Genomic DNA, 16,745 nt, shown 5'->3' with positions numbered 1-16,745 from the left:
TATATATATATATATATAAGTTCAAAATGAAGATAAAACAAAGGAAAATTATAGACTTATGAATTAGGGGGGGGGGAAATAATAATGAAAAAAATAGCAAACAACTGTTTTTTAAAAAAAAAGGATGAAATTTTTTAAAAAAACCAGAAAATAAAAGATATAATCTTTTCATCAGCCCACACGATTATATCCGCGAAAAAGAGTGCTTTCTGATATTGTATCAATATAGCCAAAGCAAAATATATTAATACAATAGTGTAAGGAGCACGCATGTTCATTAGGATTCAGGTCAGGGGATTTGGCTGGCCAATCCATTCGTTGAATATCCTCGCCTTCCAGATACTCATCAACCATGAAAGCCCTATGTAGTCGGGCATTGACGTCTATAAAAATGAACTCGGGGCCAACAGCGCCCCTAAAGACGCACATTGGGCTCTAGGGCCTCCTGCCTGTACCTCTGGGCATTCACGGAAGCATTATCAAACACATGGAGCGGTGTGCGGGTATCTTGCATGATCCCTGCCTGAACCACAGTCCTCCACCAGCATAATGGTCCCTTTCGATAATGTTGCTGGGATGGTATCGGGTTCCAGGTTCCCTCCACATCAATAACCGTCCAGAATCAGGTTGTAGACTGAATCTGGACTCATCGGTGAAGAGAACATTAGCCCATTGAATTTGTGTCCAATTCTGATGTTGTCTTAATTTTGTTCACCAGTGTATATATATATATATATATAGCATCAAGTATATATATACCACCTGTATCACTAACCATAAACACACGTTTTTGGGTTCACCACTATCATTGTCCAACGTTGTAGACTTGTAATTTTGGGGAGGGGAAGCTCCTGAATCAAGCATTGAAACAAACCAGCCGTCTTGGAGGACTTTTAAGTGAATTAAACCGCATTTACGTTACAATGAGATGAAAACCTTAACCCGACGGCCAGTTGATTCGAACTCAGGATACACATTCACATGCTACTTAACTTAAAGTAATATTTTTCTTCTTCTGATCTGAACTAATTTACTCCTCATTAGAAATCTAATCTCCCAATCTTTAACATTCATTAGAGAAGTAGTGCTTGAAAAATATAACTGTGATGTTCGATATTTAATGATTAGTAGCGTGAAAATTTGTTGTCGAACCTCGGGTGCTATCAACGTTGTACACAAGTTACACTCACTGGTGTATGACGGTTTGCGATTTTGTAGTATGTAAAATCTTAATTATCAGTTGATACTATACAGTTTTACTGTTTCTATGGGACTTGCATTTGTTTGCGCACCTGTATCAATGGGTTAACATTGTAATGCTATACGTTAAAAATAAATACAAATAGGAAGTATATAAGAAGTATCTCCCGAATAAAAACCAATGACATGTGTGTTTAAATATAAAAGTATTGTCTATAAACTCGTGCAAATCATGTCATTATTAAGACACTACAGTGCGTCTCATCATTGGATCTAATTATTACAATATAATAATATAATGCTTGTTATGATAAATATTCTATATTTATATAATATATTGTCTAATGTACCCTATCGTCAATATATCGTTTAATTTAACACGTTGAGACACGACCGTAAACAAATGCAAACCGCCGCGTAAAAACAATAATGCTGTACAGAGTATCACCTGATAATTAAGACTTCACATTGAGTCTTATAATGCGTCTAATAATTTGGCTAATAATTAATAATTGACTGTATTCTCGTCATAACTGGACTTTATCTAGGAGTTTTAATGTTGAATCAACAGTTTATTAAATGCGGGCATAACAGCTTGACTGTATTGTTTATTAAATGTTTTAGTACTATAAATTATTCCTTCGTCAAGAAAAAAGAAATTTAAATTAAAAATACCACACTTTAATTAAGCAGTTTATAAAAAAAAATTAAGTTATACCCGGGAATTTATTGAAACAGAGCTGGTAGTAAGACTGTATTGTTCATCAAATGTTCTAAAATTATTAAAATCGGTTCACAAACTAAATCAAAATTTAAAACACCACATTTTAATGAGCGTGAAACTTATAATATCTTTTACATAAAAGAATTGAACCTGTAATAAAAATTCATCTCTTACAACAACAAGATTATCAGAGTGAATATATATATATATCGCATTTCTTAATTTATTTCAAATCTGTTCTAATAAGAAAACAAACGCACACATACTCATTCATGCATGGCAGAATGTAAATATGATTTCATGGGTCCATTGATGTCGGCTTAAAATAAAACACTTTATAACAAAACTCAGCAGACTAACCTAGCGTGAGATTTTAATGTACTTTTTCTAGATGTCTGGTTCCATTGATTCGTCTTCGATTTTTTGGTCAGCCCTTTTTTTTTTCTTCAATCGAGGATAATGCATGTTCTCGTATGACTCTGCGGTTAGCACAAAAGAGTAAAATTGTTTTGCCGAATAAGGTCAAGAAACAAAATTGAAGCCACCCACAGAAGATTATTGAATAACGTTTGTTGGTGTCGAAGACACGATTATGATATGCAGTCAAATCCAGATATAGCGAACACGCTTTATAGTGAACTCCCGAATATAGTGAACGAAATGTTCGCTCCCGTGCCTTCAAAATAAATACCTGGGGTCTGTCTAGACAATTTTGTGAAAGGTCCTGATTTTGTAAAATTGTGAAAAAATGACTCGTCATTCTTGACAATAAAATAAACGTTAAGTCACATTCTTTCAACCAGGGTCCTGCCTTTATGAATTTGTGCAAATAGGGTCCGGTTAATGCAAAAAACTTTTTCAATGAGTTTTTAAGTTAAAATATTTTGTGAAGGGGACCCAAATTTCTTCTAAACAGACCCCTGAATACATACACCGATTTTTTAAAACCATTTATATCGTGGAATGAGCATTTTTCTTGCTTACTCTATTATTGAATTGGTTCAGCAGTCAAAGCAGTCACCAGTATGTGGACAAATATGCTTCAAGTCAAAGCCGATGAATTTTCTAAGCGATCGGGGGTTCTTTTATGTGATCGAATGACTGGGTTTAAAAAGAGGAATAACATAAATTCAGGAAAAACTATCCGAGACTCGGGAAATGTTCCCATATCTGATGATGAGGATTTCGCATCAGCTAAAGATAACTAATTTTTTTTTTGTACGCAGGACGTCATAAAAAATAAAAGTTAACACATTTTTGTTACTACGTATTATTTTTCATTCATTTTTAGATTTATTTTATGGGTCATTTACTTAAATAATGTGTCATAAAAGAAGGGAGTTTGGAAGCGTTAGTTAAAATTGCTTGCGGAACTGATGAAGTGAAGTTCCGGTTACAGTGAACCAAAATTTAGGTCCCTTGACGGTTCGCTATAGCGAGGTTTTACTGTATAAACATTTGAAATAAAATTAAATTGTTATCAGAAGAAAATTGAAATGTATATAAAAATGGAGTTTAAATTTATACCCAATATAAATTTTTCAACTGGTGTTCTCAAGCAATAATAAAGAAGAATGTTATGTGCCATGTATCGAAAAATTTGTCAACTAGAATGCATTAAAGTGACTTACTTTTATGTATTTCCAAATAAGTTGATATACATCCAATTTAGGGGCTCATTGACTTTAAAATTATTAAATTAAACAGACTATTAGTCAATTAGATCAAAATCTGTTATAGATTAGAGAATTATGCTAATTCAACACAGTACTTTACCACAATACTTTACTTTTTTTGACCTAACTGTGTTAAAAATAAAAACAAAATAATAATTTTTCTAATAAAGGCAAAAATGCATTTTGTTGTATTATTTTTTACTCATTTTATCGACTTTTTGGCACAATTAACTCTAAAGTATTACTCATTTCATTCATCGTTTAAAGACAGAGTTTGCATACGTGGACGATCGGTTTTTAAGTGTTCATACTTTGGAAACTGATACACGGATTTCAATTAAATGACACACGAACAAATATCAAGACTTTTTTCTTTCAGTTTTAAATGCTGAAGAAAGAAGTAGTGTAAAAATTGCCCGAATATGGTAAAGTTTACCGTGTTTCTGGCTCTATGCAAACACCAAAAAGCTCGGTAATTTTTAGCGAAGCTAAGGTAATGATTCTTCTAAAATGAACAGTAGAATATAGTTTTATAATATGTGATAAAATCTTGTATTTGTGGTAAAATTTCCTAATTTTATCAAAATACTTTAGAGCATGGCATAAAAGCCATTTCTTTTCAGTTTTGTATTTTTACTATATGTGTGGTAATAGGAGCTGTAATTTTGAAAACCAGAATTCCCGGAAAATATTTACTATATAAATGGAAAAATAGCCAAATGAATGGTTTAAATATCATATATTTTAGTTTTATTAACCCGAATTACGTTTTTTTTTTATTTATTTATTTTCTTTTTTAACCACAAATGTTATTATTTACCGTCCAGGAGCTTTTTCCTCCGTGCACTGAGACCCCTTATCTTACAACTAATGAAGTTCAACCCCTCACAATTCATTTCTTTTTCAATGTCAACCGTTAAATAATTAATTTTTGTTCAATTAAAGAATTGAATGCTAAAAATTGTATGACAATTTATAAATGGAAATTTTCCCATTTCTGTTGTTGTTGTTACATATGGCTTTATTGGAAATATTAACCCATTTCTAATTATCCCATTTTTAACACCGAACAGAAATATCTGTCTCATTCGGTTTTGGAATATCTGAAACAGAAATATCTGTCTCATTTTTAATTATAAAAAGACCATTTTATTCCACAATCATTGTATAAAACCGGGTTTTTATTTTATTTTATTATTGAAAATATTACTGCAAGCGCATTTTTCCTAAAATTTCGAATAGTGTTTGGGAGAACATTTCAAAGGAAAATTCCCTTTTATAAATTGAAGTAACTGAAAATACGATATTATTTGGAATATTATAAACTTTAAAAAAAGAAAAAGTATTTTTAAAAAATTATTCGAGAAGAATATATTGTTTGAGAGTAAAAGTCAGATGTGGCTATACTGCGCTAAACACAAACGACATTACGTAATGCCGTTTCAAGGTAACAACCTTCAGCAGAAGATATTCAGGAAAAATGAAGAAAATAAGCTAAAAGAGGAATAATCATTTGGCTACTCCTGGGATAAGTTAACCTGAAGAAAACACAATCATATTATTTTGAAACTTTATTTTCAGGTTAATTTAAATATCAGGCTAAAATATTAGGTAAAATGGTTTAATAATACTTAATATTGTTTAAGAACAATATAAAGCCAATATTTTTGCTGAAATCACCAATATTTTTTACTAATATGGTTAAAACTATTATTTAGTTATTAAAAACTAATCATTAAATATCGAACATCATAGCTATATATTTCAAGCAATACTTTCTAATGAATGTTAAAGTTTAAGAGATTATTTGTCGATTAGATTTCTAATGAAGAGTAAATTAGTTCAGATCAGAAAACTGAAGGAAAAAAAATATTTCAAGTTACTTTAAGTTAAGTAGAATGTGTATTAGTGTACACGAACTACGAATACGAACTGCATTTAAATAATTGTAAAAACTAAAAAAACTGCAGTATAAAAATTTAATGAAAACATATTGACGTAGAGTTCATTCTGAAATTATTTCTTAATAAATAACCTTCATTATCTATGAAATAAGACTTTCAAATATCATGCCCTAAATAATTTTTTTATTAATTATATTACATAAAAATATGTTACACTTAAATTGATAATAAAATCAGTTCGTTTAAATAATTGGTTATTTAAAAAAATCACTCTTGATTTTTTTCGAAATTTTTTTTTATTTTTTATAAAGGGATATGCATGAAAATAAAACAATTTACATGCATATCCCTTTTATTATTTCTCAGTAAAATTATATCATTATCAATGAAATAAGACTTTTCAAAAATTCATTTTTTTTAATAAAGGGATATGCATGAAAATAAAACAATTTACATGCATATCCCTTTTATTATTTCTTAGTAAAATGATATCATTATCAATGAAATAAGACTTTTAAAACACTGAAGAATGTATTTATTAATTATATTCGAAAATAATATTTTATAATTATTAATAACTTTTTCAAAAAAATTCAGTTTGTTTTAAGAAATGGCTTTTAAAAGCTGTGTCTACCACTACAAAATTATTATTCTAATTAATTAGTATATAAGATACATTAACTCGATTCTATGGTGGAGTACCTTTTCATAGATGAAGGTTGACATTTTTGATACCTACTCTCCCCACAGCAACCACACTTGAATTAAATCAATGATTTTTTTTTAAAAAACAAAATCAAGTGATTTAAATCGCGATTTTAATCAGGATTCAAATCCAGCCTTCTCTGGATTGTGCTATAGTATATGTTTACTATCTCGTAACATTTTTTCTCCTTTCGTATATTTCACTTAAATTAATTGGATTAAGTTCAAAGTTAAGAATCAATTTTATGATATTGTAAGAACTTATTAGTCATAAGCTCATATTTAAAAGAAGAAAACCAAATGCAAAGGAAAACCTTGTAAATTATAATGAATTAATTTCAAGACATTCAATAAATGGTAAAAAATTTGAGTTCATTAAATATAAAACCAATCAAAACAATTTTAAGTGTACCGAAAATTGCCTTAAGTCAAAAACTGCTGTTTAAAACCCTTATCAATTATTTTGAAAAAAAAAATCAATATATTTTTTTTATTTTATTCACAAATACAAGGAACCGAAACAAAGCATAATGCGCAAGTTTTCAGTTGAGACTTGAATTTTTTTTAGGAGTAAATAACATTTAATTTAAAATCAGTTTACTATCCCGACTTATTTCGGGCAAATGAAAAAAGTTAAATAGTTAAGTCTGATAATAGTTAAGTCTTTGTATGATAGTTCATTTCCAATAATTGTATATTATGTTAATACAGCCCGCTATAGCGAACCTTCAAGGGACCGGTTCACAGGGCCGGCTTATGCATGTCGCGGCCCCTAGGCAATGCTCGTCTCGGGCGCCCCCCCCCCATCGTCTTCTAACTTCCTAATATATTTTTTCGCTAACACAACACTTTATTCATAATTAAGTTGTTTTTTACTACATAGGTATATTATCACATTATTCAATCAAAATATTGAATCAAACGAAAAGAATATTAATTAATATATGCATTTAAAAAAAATCATACAATGAGCTTAAATATTAACTTTTTTTGTTACAAAATCGTTCAAGACATCCTGAAAGTTAACCTTTTCCAATACATCATTTTCAATTGCCATTAAGGCCAATGAATTTAAACGGTTTTGAGACATAGTCGTACGAAGACAGTTTTTAATTCATTTCAATTTGGAAAAGTTTCGTTTTTCAAGCGTGTTGTGTTAAAAAAGCTGCTCTTGCTGTATAGTCATCTGATGAGTCGGCGTTAAAATTGCCGCGATAAAATTGCTTGCGATTATATTACTGCGTTATATATGAACTAACCACCGTAATATAAATATCTAATTTAGAATGCGTTCAGAAATGTACTAAAATAGCGTCGATGTAATGTACAGAGCAAGACAATCGTCATTGAAATTTCGAATTAAATTTTTACTGTTTAAGAAACATTGTCAATTTTTTTCTCTGTAGCACAGGGTCCCTGAACGTGGTGGGGCCCCTAGGCAGTTGCCTACAGTGCCTAATGGATAAAACGGCCCTGCCGGTTCACTATAACCGGGAGTTCACTCTACAAACAATTTTTCCCAACTGTTCCCTTTTATGACACATTAAAAAGAAACACAAAAATGATTAAAAACAATATGCAGTAACAAAAAAGAACGTGTTAATTTTTACGACTCTTCGTTTAGCATACAAATAATTTAGGGATGGGAAAACTGAGATAGAAGAAGCAAACAAGAAAAAATGCTACATTCCCCTCAATAGATGGTCTTAAAAAATCGGTATATCTATTTAATGTAGAAATTTCAAAATTAAAAAAAAAAATGAAGAAAGAAAAAAAATCAGTCGAATACAGAAAAAAGTTCCTCTCTTCTTTTGGTTCACNTATAAGTGTATAGCAAGGCACAGGAGCGAAAATTTCGTTCACTATATCCGGGAGTTCACTATAAACCATGTTCACTATAACGGGGTTTGACTGTAAAACGTTTTGTGGAAAATAATGACAGCGAAAGAATAAAAAACAATGAGAAGCAGTTAAGGGGGTTGGTGAGTTTAGCGAGTAGGGAGATGGAGTCATTCTAAAAGAGTTATTTTCTCCGCTTTACTGCCTTTTCAGGACAATGGAAAGATTACTAAAGAGAAAGTCATTTTCTGAATAAGCTTCTAATAATATAGTTTGTTTTCAACCATGTGTGACCTCCTCCAGTTAACTCGCTCCCATGACAATTAACAAATGTTTAAAAAAATAATCAAAAGAATTGAGCCAATTATGTTTTAATTTATGTTAGAAATTTTTTTTCTTCTTCTGAATGAAAGATATAAAATCTGAAAGAATTTTTTTTATACAAAAGTGAAATTGACACAAAAATATATAATCCAATAATAAAGGTCTGTTTGGGAACCGTTAACGGACACAAATATTTTACCTTAGAAACATAACCTAATTTTAGATTTTTTTTAAAAAAACTATGTTTTCAAAAATAGGACCTTTTCCAAAAAAAGTTTTCATAAGCCCTGTACATATTCGAGAACATTTTGAAACTTATCTTCTTTGGACCGACTGAACCACGATGAGACGAATTAAATCGCCATACTAATTGAGCAACGAATGAACATGAATAAGTCATACAGTGAACTCTCGCTACTACGATATCCGATACAGCAAGAACTCCCGCTATTACGATAATGTTTCGTGGTCCCGACCCACTTTCATATGAATTAATGTTACTCTCCTCTCAATATTACGATATTCTCTGACGCAATGAACCCCAGTAAAACGATTTTTTCCCCCAAATTTCTACCTTATTTTCTCCATTTATTAACGGTGTTCAAATAATGAAAAAAATCTTATTTTATTATCTTTTGTCATTTTTTCTGACAAGAGACGACTCACTGCTGACCACCCCCAAGACCTTCGATTCTTACAGATTGCCTCCCTTATCTCTCACAGATTCCTATCTGATTTCCTTCATGTTGAAAGCTGATCATGAGTCACAAATGAAAGAAAATCTTTTCTGTAGAGGGTGGATGGAGCACCCTTTCTCAAACGAAAATCCTTTTCGTACTTTGTTGATTGACTTGACAGTAAAAAAATGAATAAACAAACAAAAATATCCGATTATCTATGCATAATAATAGTGTGTGTCTGTAATCACAATATATCGCCCCAGCAGCCTCGCCCAGGCACATAATTGTGTTTTGACATAATGAAGAAGTACTTTTTTTCTTTTTCAAAAATTTGGATTAGTTTTTTAGTTATCAGTCATTTTGATACAAGATTATGCTCAACACTGTAAAATTATAATTAAAAAAAATTAGATTTTCAAAAATAAACAGCTTCTGCTGCTACTAAATTAGAGATGCAACATACAAATATTTGGTATTTAGCCTATACTGCACAACACAGAATATTCATTTCGGGCGAATAAAAGAAGAAGCGTCTGTCGAAGACAAAACTTAGTTCGTTTACATCTGTCTTTCTCCCGCCCCCCTCCCCCGGGACGGATTTTTTCGATTAACAGAACAATAATGAAGGTAAAAAAATTTTTTGAAGGGTCCGATTAAAAGATAAATTATTTTGTGAAGGGTCCGTTTTTCAGTTTAAATATTTTGTGAAGGTTCCGTTTTTATGAAAAGATATTTTGTGAAGGGTCCGTTAACAGACCCCTGTATTTAAAGTATGTTATCTCAACCTTTAGATAACAATTTTAAACATTTCAATCTGTTATCTTCGTGTTATTTTTAGAAGCATTTTAAATGACTACTGTAGTTTAAACAGTATGTTGCAATTAACATACAAATTAAAATTTTGGAGCACCATTATTTAGCAACCTCAAAAAGCAACTTATAGGGAATAAATTTTTTATGCGCCACCTGTAATTGTACTAAGATATCTTACATGAAGTGCAGAAAGAAAAGGTACTGAAGTGTGGCTCATTATAAACTGTTTTCGTTGCACATAATTAAAAACATTTATTATGCCATAATTCTTCAAAGAATAATTCAGCTTTTTTTTTAAATTTTATTTTGGTCCCAAACACAATTTGAGCAAATATTTTGAGGAATATTTAAAAAAATATGCTGTGTCAAATAAAAAACACTCGACTAAGTCAATATGGAAAAAGAACTTTTTTAAATAAATATTTCTGAAATAGCGGAGTTTTTGGAATCATCTTCTTTTGAAAATTTTTGTTTTAGAATATAGTACAGCACATTAAATTTTTTGAGTTAAGCGATCAGTTATAGTTATACTAAATTTCCAGTCACAATCGTATGAAATGTATATGTTACGGTGAAACACCGAAATCTGGACAATGTCGACATTCATCGGTGAATGTCAACATTCACGCAGTCGCTTGGTGTATGTCCGAAATATTTATTACATTCGATTTGATGTGAATTTATTCGTGGATATAATTACATTTATTCGATATTTTAATACTTACTGACGATAGATCAGAAGAAACATCAGTGTTTGGAGTATCGGACCATACATTTGCATTTGCTCGGTATACCCGACACTGATGTTTTATTAAGGTTAAGTGCCACTGCCCGGTATACCCGACACTGATGTTTTTTTTAAGGTCAAGTGCCATTGCCCGGTATATATTTGCCCGATACTCCAAACAGTGATGTTTCTTCTAATCTATCGTCAGTAAGTATTAAAATACAAAATAAATATATCAAATAAATATAATAATCTCAACGAATAAATTATTATTATAAAATTGGATATAACAAATATTTCGGACATTCACCAAAGCGACTATGTGATTGTTGACATACACCGGTGAGGGTCCGAATGTACAAGAATGTAATGAAATATTCGATCTTTCACCGACGTNAATAAATAAATACAAGAGAACACGAAGAAAGTAAAGAAAAACAATGAGTTTCATTTATTGCGCTTAAGCTGCAAATAAACAGAACTCATTAGAACTCATTCTGTTTTGCGGATATAATCGTGTGAGCTGAAGAAAAGATTCTATTTTTTTCCCCGGTTTTTTTAATAATTTTTTTTTTATATACATATATATTTATATAAACTATTGTTTGTTAGTTTTTTACTTATTCCCACCCCCCCTTTCTTTTTATATGTCTATAATTTTTCTTTGTTTTATTCTTCATTTTGAACCTTGAATTGATTTTTGAAGCCACTTAACTTTCAGAGAAAGAGCAGTAAAATCCTTTTTTTTTCTTCTTCATTTCAAAGGAAAAACTCAAACGAAAATGAACGGATTTTATCAGTAGCCATTAAACGTAAGAACCCATGTGGTAATGTATGTTTAGTATTACTTTTATAATGAATGCAGATATAATTTTACACACAAATTTAGCTTCTTTTAGTTTAAAATGTATGTAGCATGACACTATAATGTTTTGCTCTCCCTGCAGATTTCTTCTATTTTTAGGATTTATAAAATAAATAGTAGATACTACTTTGCAAGATAAAGGTGTATTAATTGCAATTTTAATTATGTCTACTGTTTATGAATTTAAAACCTGTTTTGTGTTAAGTANTTCTTGCTCTCCCTGCAGATTTCTTATATTTTTAGGATTTATAAAATAAATAGTAGATACTACTTTGCAAGATAAAGGTGTATTAATTGCAATTTTAATTATGTCTACTGTTTGTGAATTTAAAACCTGTTTTGTGTTAAGTATTTCAAAAGGTGACTTTCTATTTAACGAATTTTCTATGTAACAAACTTATCATCGAGATTTAGCGACTTCGTTAAATCGTGTGTATTTACATAAACGTATAGATTTCGGCACACGCTATTCATCGCGATTTAACACAGCTGCATTGTTGAAAAAGGAATTTTTTAAGATTGGATCATCTACTTAACATTCAGTCATTTACAGATTGTTGCGTAAATAATAAAATTCTAAATGGGAGTTTAAAGGACCTAAATGAGAGAGGAAGTTTGTACGGTAGAGTTCTAGAATTTTTTTCCGTCGCTTTGGGGCCGTCACCCACCGACAGTTCAATCATTCTGTGGTCGCTTTAAAAAAAAAAAAAAATTTCTCTCCTATTAAAAATTCTATCCCTAATAATTGTTTTTTTTTGTGGAAACGTGCATTAACAAAAATAGCGATATGTTAAATGATTATGCCACAATTGTTCACACCCTTTTCATTTTATTTTTGCAGAAATATGCACGAACAGAATGTGCGTTAACTGAGTAATGGAAACCATAAGTATTTTTACATTTTAAATTTCTACCTATCACTTGTGAAAATACAATCCCTGGCCACATTATTAGACCCACTGTAAGATTCTGTGTAAAATTCTAATTATCAGGTAACAACTTTATTGTTTTTATGCGACTGTTTCCACTTGTTTTACGTCAGTCTATCAATGGGTTAACATTGTAACTTTATTGTTTTTATGCGACTGTTTCCACTTGCTTTACGTCAGTGTATCAGTGGGTTAACATTGTAACTTTATTGTTTTTATGCGACTGTTTCCACTTGCTTTACGTCAGTGTATTAATGGGTTAACATTGTAACTTTATTGTTTTTATGCGACTGTTTCCACTTGTTTTACGTCAGTCTATCAATGGGTTAACATTGTAACTTTAAAAACAAATACAAATAGGAAGTATATCAGTATATAAAAAATCTCATGAAAAAAAAAGACACATTGCATGTATGAACTATAAAAGTATTGCATGCAACCTCGTGCAAATCATGTCATTATTAAAACACTACAGGGCGTCTGAAAATTTGATCTCATTACTATAACATACTAATATAATGCTTGATATAATAAATATTCTATATTTATATAATATATCGTATAATTTATCCAAACGTCGAATTTATATTATATCGACTCTTTTAACTGATTTATACGTTAACGTAAACAAGTGCAAACTGGTTTCAGTCACATAAAAACAATGATAATGTGATAATAAAGATTTTACGTTAAATCTTATAATGAGTCTAATAATTTGACCAGGGATTGCATGCGCTGATAGAAATAAAGTTACGTAAAATGACAGGGATTCACACTTGTTTCCCCAATTTAAATTTCTATTTATTTCTAATTAGTTTTTATTTGTTTATTAATGTAGTAAATGTATTGAACAGAAGTACGTGAATCGAGTCTCAAACTGTGTCACGTTTATTAAATTTCTGCTCAGCCTTTAATTAATTTTGTTGAAATAAGTATTAAGAGAGAAATATATTAAATCTATGGGTAAATTACTTCCGTGGTTTTTTTATTTATTCATTTGTTTTTCCACATAGAGAGGATACAGACCCTGAATACTGTGCTTCACGCATTGTTCAGATGGATTCATTTCTAATTTAATTTTCGCGCGAAATTGGGTGTTTCTAAAATATAATGATTGAAATGACATAAATGTTTCTAAATTTAATAATTGTTTATAAAATATAATTGTTTTGAAATTTAACATAGTTGTACATAGAAACATAGTTGTACATTTAACGTAGAAACATAGTTGTTTCCAAATAATTGTTTCTCTCTATAAAAATAACATAAATAACATAATAAAAATAAGTAAATATAATATATAAGTAACGTAATTCTGTTATAATAAAAATAACATAATTGTTTCTAAAATATGATTGTTGAAATAACATAACATACTCGGTACGTAACACATAAAATATCGAGTCTAATTATTATTATAATCATTATTAATATTTTTTTGTTCATTTTTTAAAAAAAAAGTTATATTAGTCTCACACTATCTATTATTAATCCATGTATGTTCAGGGATCTGTCCCGACATTTTGTGAAAGGTCCTGTTTTTGTAAAATAAATATTCATAATTTGTGAATATAAAATATGCGTTAATTCACATTCTTTCAACCAGGGTCCTGCTTTTGTAAATTTGTGCAAATAGGTTATTGCAACACTTGCTAAAAACCTTTTCAAGAAGTTTTTAAATTGTAAATAGATACAAGATTCTGCTCTGCAATTTCTGCTACTGAATTAGAGATGCAACGTACACATATTTGATATTTAGCCTATTTTATTTTTGGTATTAGCCTCAACACAAAATACGGACGAATAATGGAAACAAAATCACTCACATTTTTAATAATTTCAATTGACATATTTTAAATAACACAACGGTTAGGTTTAGGAAGCGAATAAACCCGGGAAGAGTTTAGTCGATTAACAAAACAATAATGAGGATAAAAAAATTTGTGAAGGGTCTGATTAAAAGATAAATTATTTTGTGAAGGGTCAGTTCTTATGAAAATATATTTTGTGAAATTTCTTCTAAACAGACCCCTGATGTTCAAAGCATTCTTAATTTAAGATTGTGTATCTCAACCTTTGCTTATGAGGAAATGGTTTATGCAAAAAATTATTAAATGTTTGTCTAAATTGACTATAAGATGGCTGTCATGCTGATTTTCCCTATAAAACTTTTTCTTTTAAGAAATAACAGTGAAAAATCCTCATTTTATTATTTAACAAAATTCACATAGAAATTTAATATTTAACAACAAATATATTCTTTAGTATTGTTTTTTCTTTAAATGTAACATTTAAGAAAGAAGTAACTTATTGGAAACTTAAATTCGTTTATCTGTTCAAAGAAGGAATTTAAATACCAATTCAGCCTAAATAAAACAAAGAGCTTTTTTTAATAATAAATTTAAAAAAAATTATGGCATTATTAGTAAATCTTCGGTGTTTGAGATGAATGACAAAGCTAAGGGTTTTATGTGCATGATAAAGAAAATATTTTAATATTTGGCATTAAAGAAATCTTAATACTTTATAAATTTAATTTGTTTGTTTTTTTAAATAATAAGTCACTAGAGGGGAAAAAATTACTATCAATAATTTAATATTCTTAAATTAGCAATTCATGTGTGACAATTGTAATAAAAATTGAAATCATTCGACAAAATATGTATAAAAAGTATATAATTTCTGGTATCACATCTGAATTTTGTTTATATTTAGTACAAATTAATAATATATTTTTTTACTAATATATTTTTTACTAACATATTTTTTTACTAATATATATTTTTGTTAACCTATTTTTTCACTGATATGTTTTTTAACTAATATATTTTTTAAACAGACAAAAATTTAATGAAAAACCGAACGTTAAATCTCATTAGCCTATGACGTCCCGCTTTAATATCAGTTTACAATATTTTTAAAAATTGTATTGGATTAATTTTACTAGATTTATACTGTTAAACAATACAGGGAGATTAAATTATTATTTTCAATGTGATTATTCGTTTTTTTAAATGATCAGTTTCAAAATGATTTAGAAGGTTTCCTTTTTAAATAAAAATTTATACCATCTTGATTTATGCTATTTAAATTTATTCTATTCTTATTTATTTTAATTAATTTATTTTATTTTATGTAATTTAAAATGAAAAACGTTTCATTTATTGCTGAAAGATAAAAATTTGCTTTTTATCATTTAATACTTGTTTTTGATATTTAATATTCAAAATAATAATAAACAAAAAAAAATGTTTAAGTATGCAATGTTACTTACCATTGGATATTAACTGGAAAGAACACGAAAATTATTTCCTTTGGGATTCTTGAACACTGATACGAATTTGCCGCCGAGTTGCCGACTTCGTCTTCTGCCTGAGAATTTTTTCATAACCACATTAAAAGCAATTTCCAAAAATAAATAAATTTGAAAGACTAATTCCAAAGTGTGTTGACGATATCTTATATTCAAACGTGTGAAAGCAAACTATTTCCTAAATTACGGTTAATTCGGAACAAAAAATAAAATAAAAAATTTCCCCTTCATCACCGAAATCGAACACAGACAGTCATCTTGGAAGTTTGGTTTCGTTTTACTCTCTGGACAAACTGAGTGAAGTTGAGTTAATGGTTGCTGACCTCATTTTTTAGTGACGAAATTATCAGTGGCCGCTAAGAACAGATGAAACAAAGAAAAGAGAGGCCTATTTCGCGCGTCGAGGAACCAATCGTAAGGAACCAAACGATATTCCTACCTGGCGCAGTTTAATGAATTGTTATTACCTATGACAATTCATGTTTTTCTTTTCATTTTTTTGTTAGCCTTTCTGAGATTCGTGTAATTTAATTTGTCAACCGATAATTTAACGCTGAATTATTACCAGTATTTTTGAAATGTATGGAATCAACTTCACTCGAAACCAAACGAAATTGATTGAGAGGTACAGAGAAGCCGTTTAATTGTCTTTATTTAATTTTAACAAATAAGCTAATAATCGATATGATAGTTTCAGAATTATGACCTTCAAACACATCAAAACATACTTCGCTTTCAGTTTTATTCTCTCAATAGTATTTTAATTATAAAAACTAGGAGGCTCCACCCCCTGCTCGCTAACGCTCGACAACTCCCGAGAATTGCTACGCAATCCTATATGGTTCACGCCGTGAACCATGGCTCGCTGCGCTCGCTCGCCAATGAACACAATGTTCTAGCACAAAGACATAATATATTATCATCAAAGACATAGTATTTTATCATCAAAGACATAGTATTGTACTTATGTAGAAGAATTCTACCAATGTTCTTATTGGCTTTTAAAAAAGTATATTAGCTATTTAGATTGTACATGGTGAAAAAAT

At 29.6% G+C, this 16,745-nt stretch overlaps 1 protein-coding gene across 2 annotated transcripts in view; it reads right to left on the bottom strand.

The window, feature by feature from the left end:
• Window positions 1–16,745, bottom strand: part of LOC107442445 (serine protease 33) — a 77,636-nt gene that overhangs the window by 57,397 nt on the left and 3,494 nt on the right. Inside the window, exon 2 of one of the 2 annotated variants that reach the window (XM_071178168.1) lies at window positions 15,661–15,758. In XM_071178168.1, coding sequence (XP_071034269.1) covers window positions 15,661–15,663 — 3 coding nt within the window. In that variant the 5' untranslated portion in view covers window positions 15,664–15,758. Of the gene's footprint in view, window positions 1–15,660; window positions 16,039–16,745 lie in introns of those variants that run through there. The other variant, XM_043051037.2, reaches the window with a different exon arrangement.

Source organism: Parasteatoda tepidariorum, chromosome 3 (genome assembly GCF_043381705.1).
Source record: "Parasteatoda tepidariorum isolate YZ-2023 chromosome 3, CAS_Ptep_4.0, whole genome shotgun sequence".
In the NCBI taxonomy this organism is placed as follows: domain Eukaryota; kingdom Metazoa; phylum Arthropoda; class Arachnida; order Araneae; family Theridiidae; genus Parasteatoda; species Parasteatoda tepidariorum.
The sequence above is the reverse complement of the archived record's forward strand: the minus strand, read 5'-3'. Positions and strand labels throughout refer to the sequence as shown.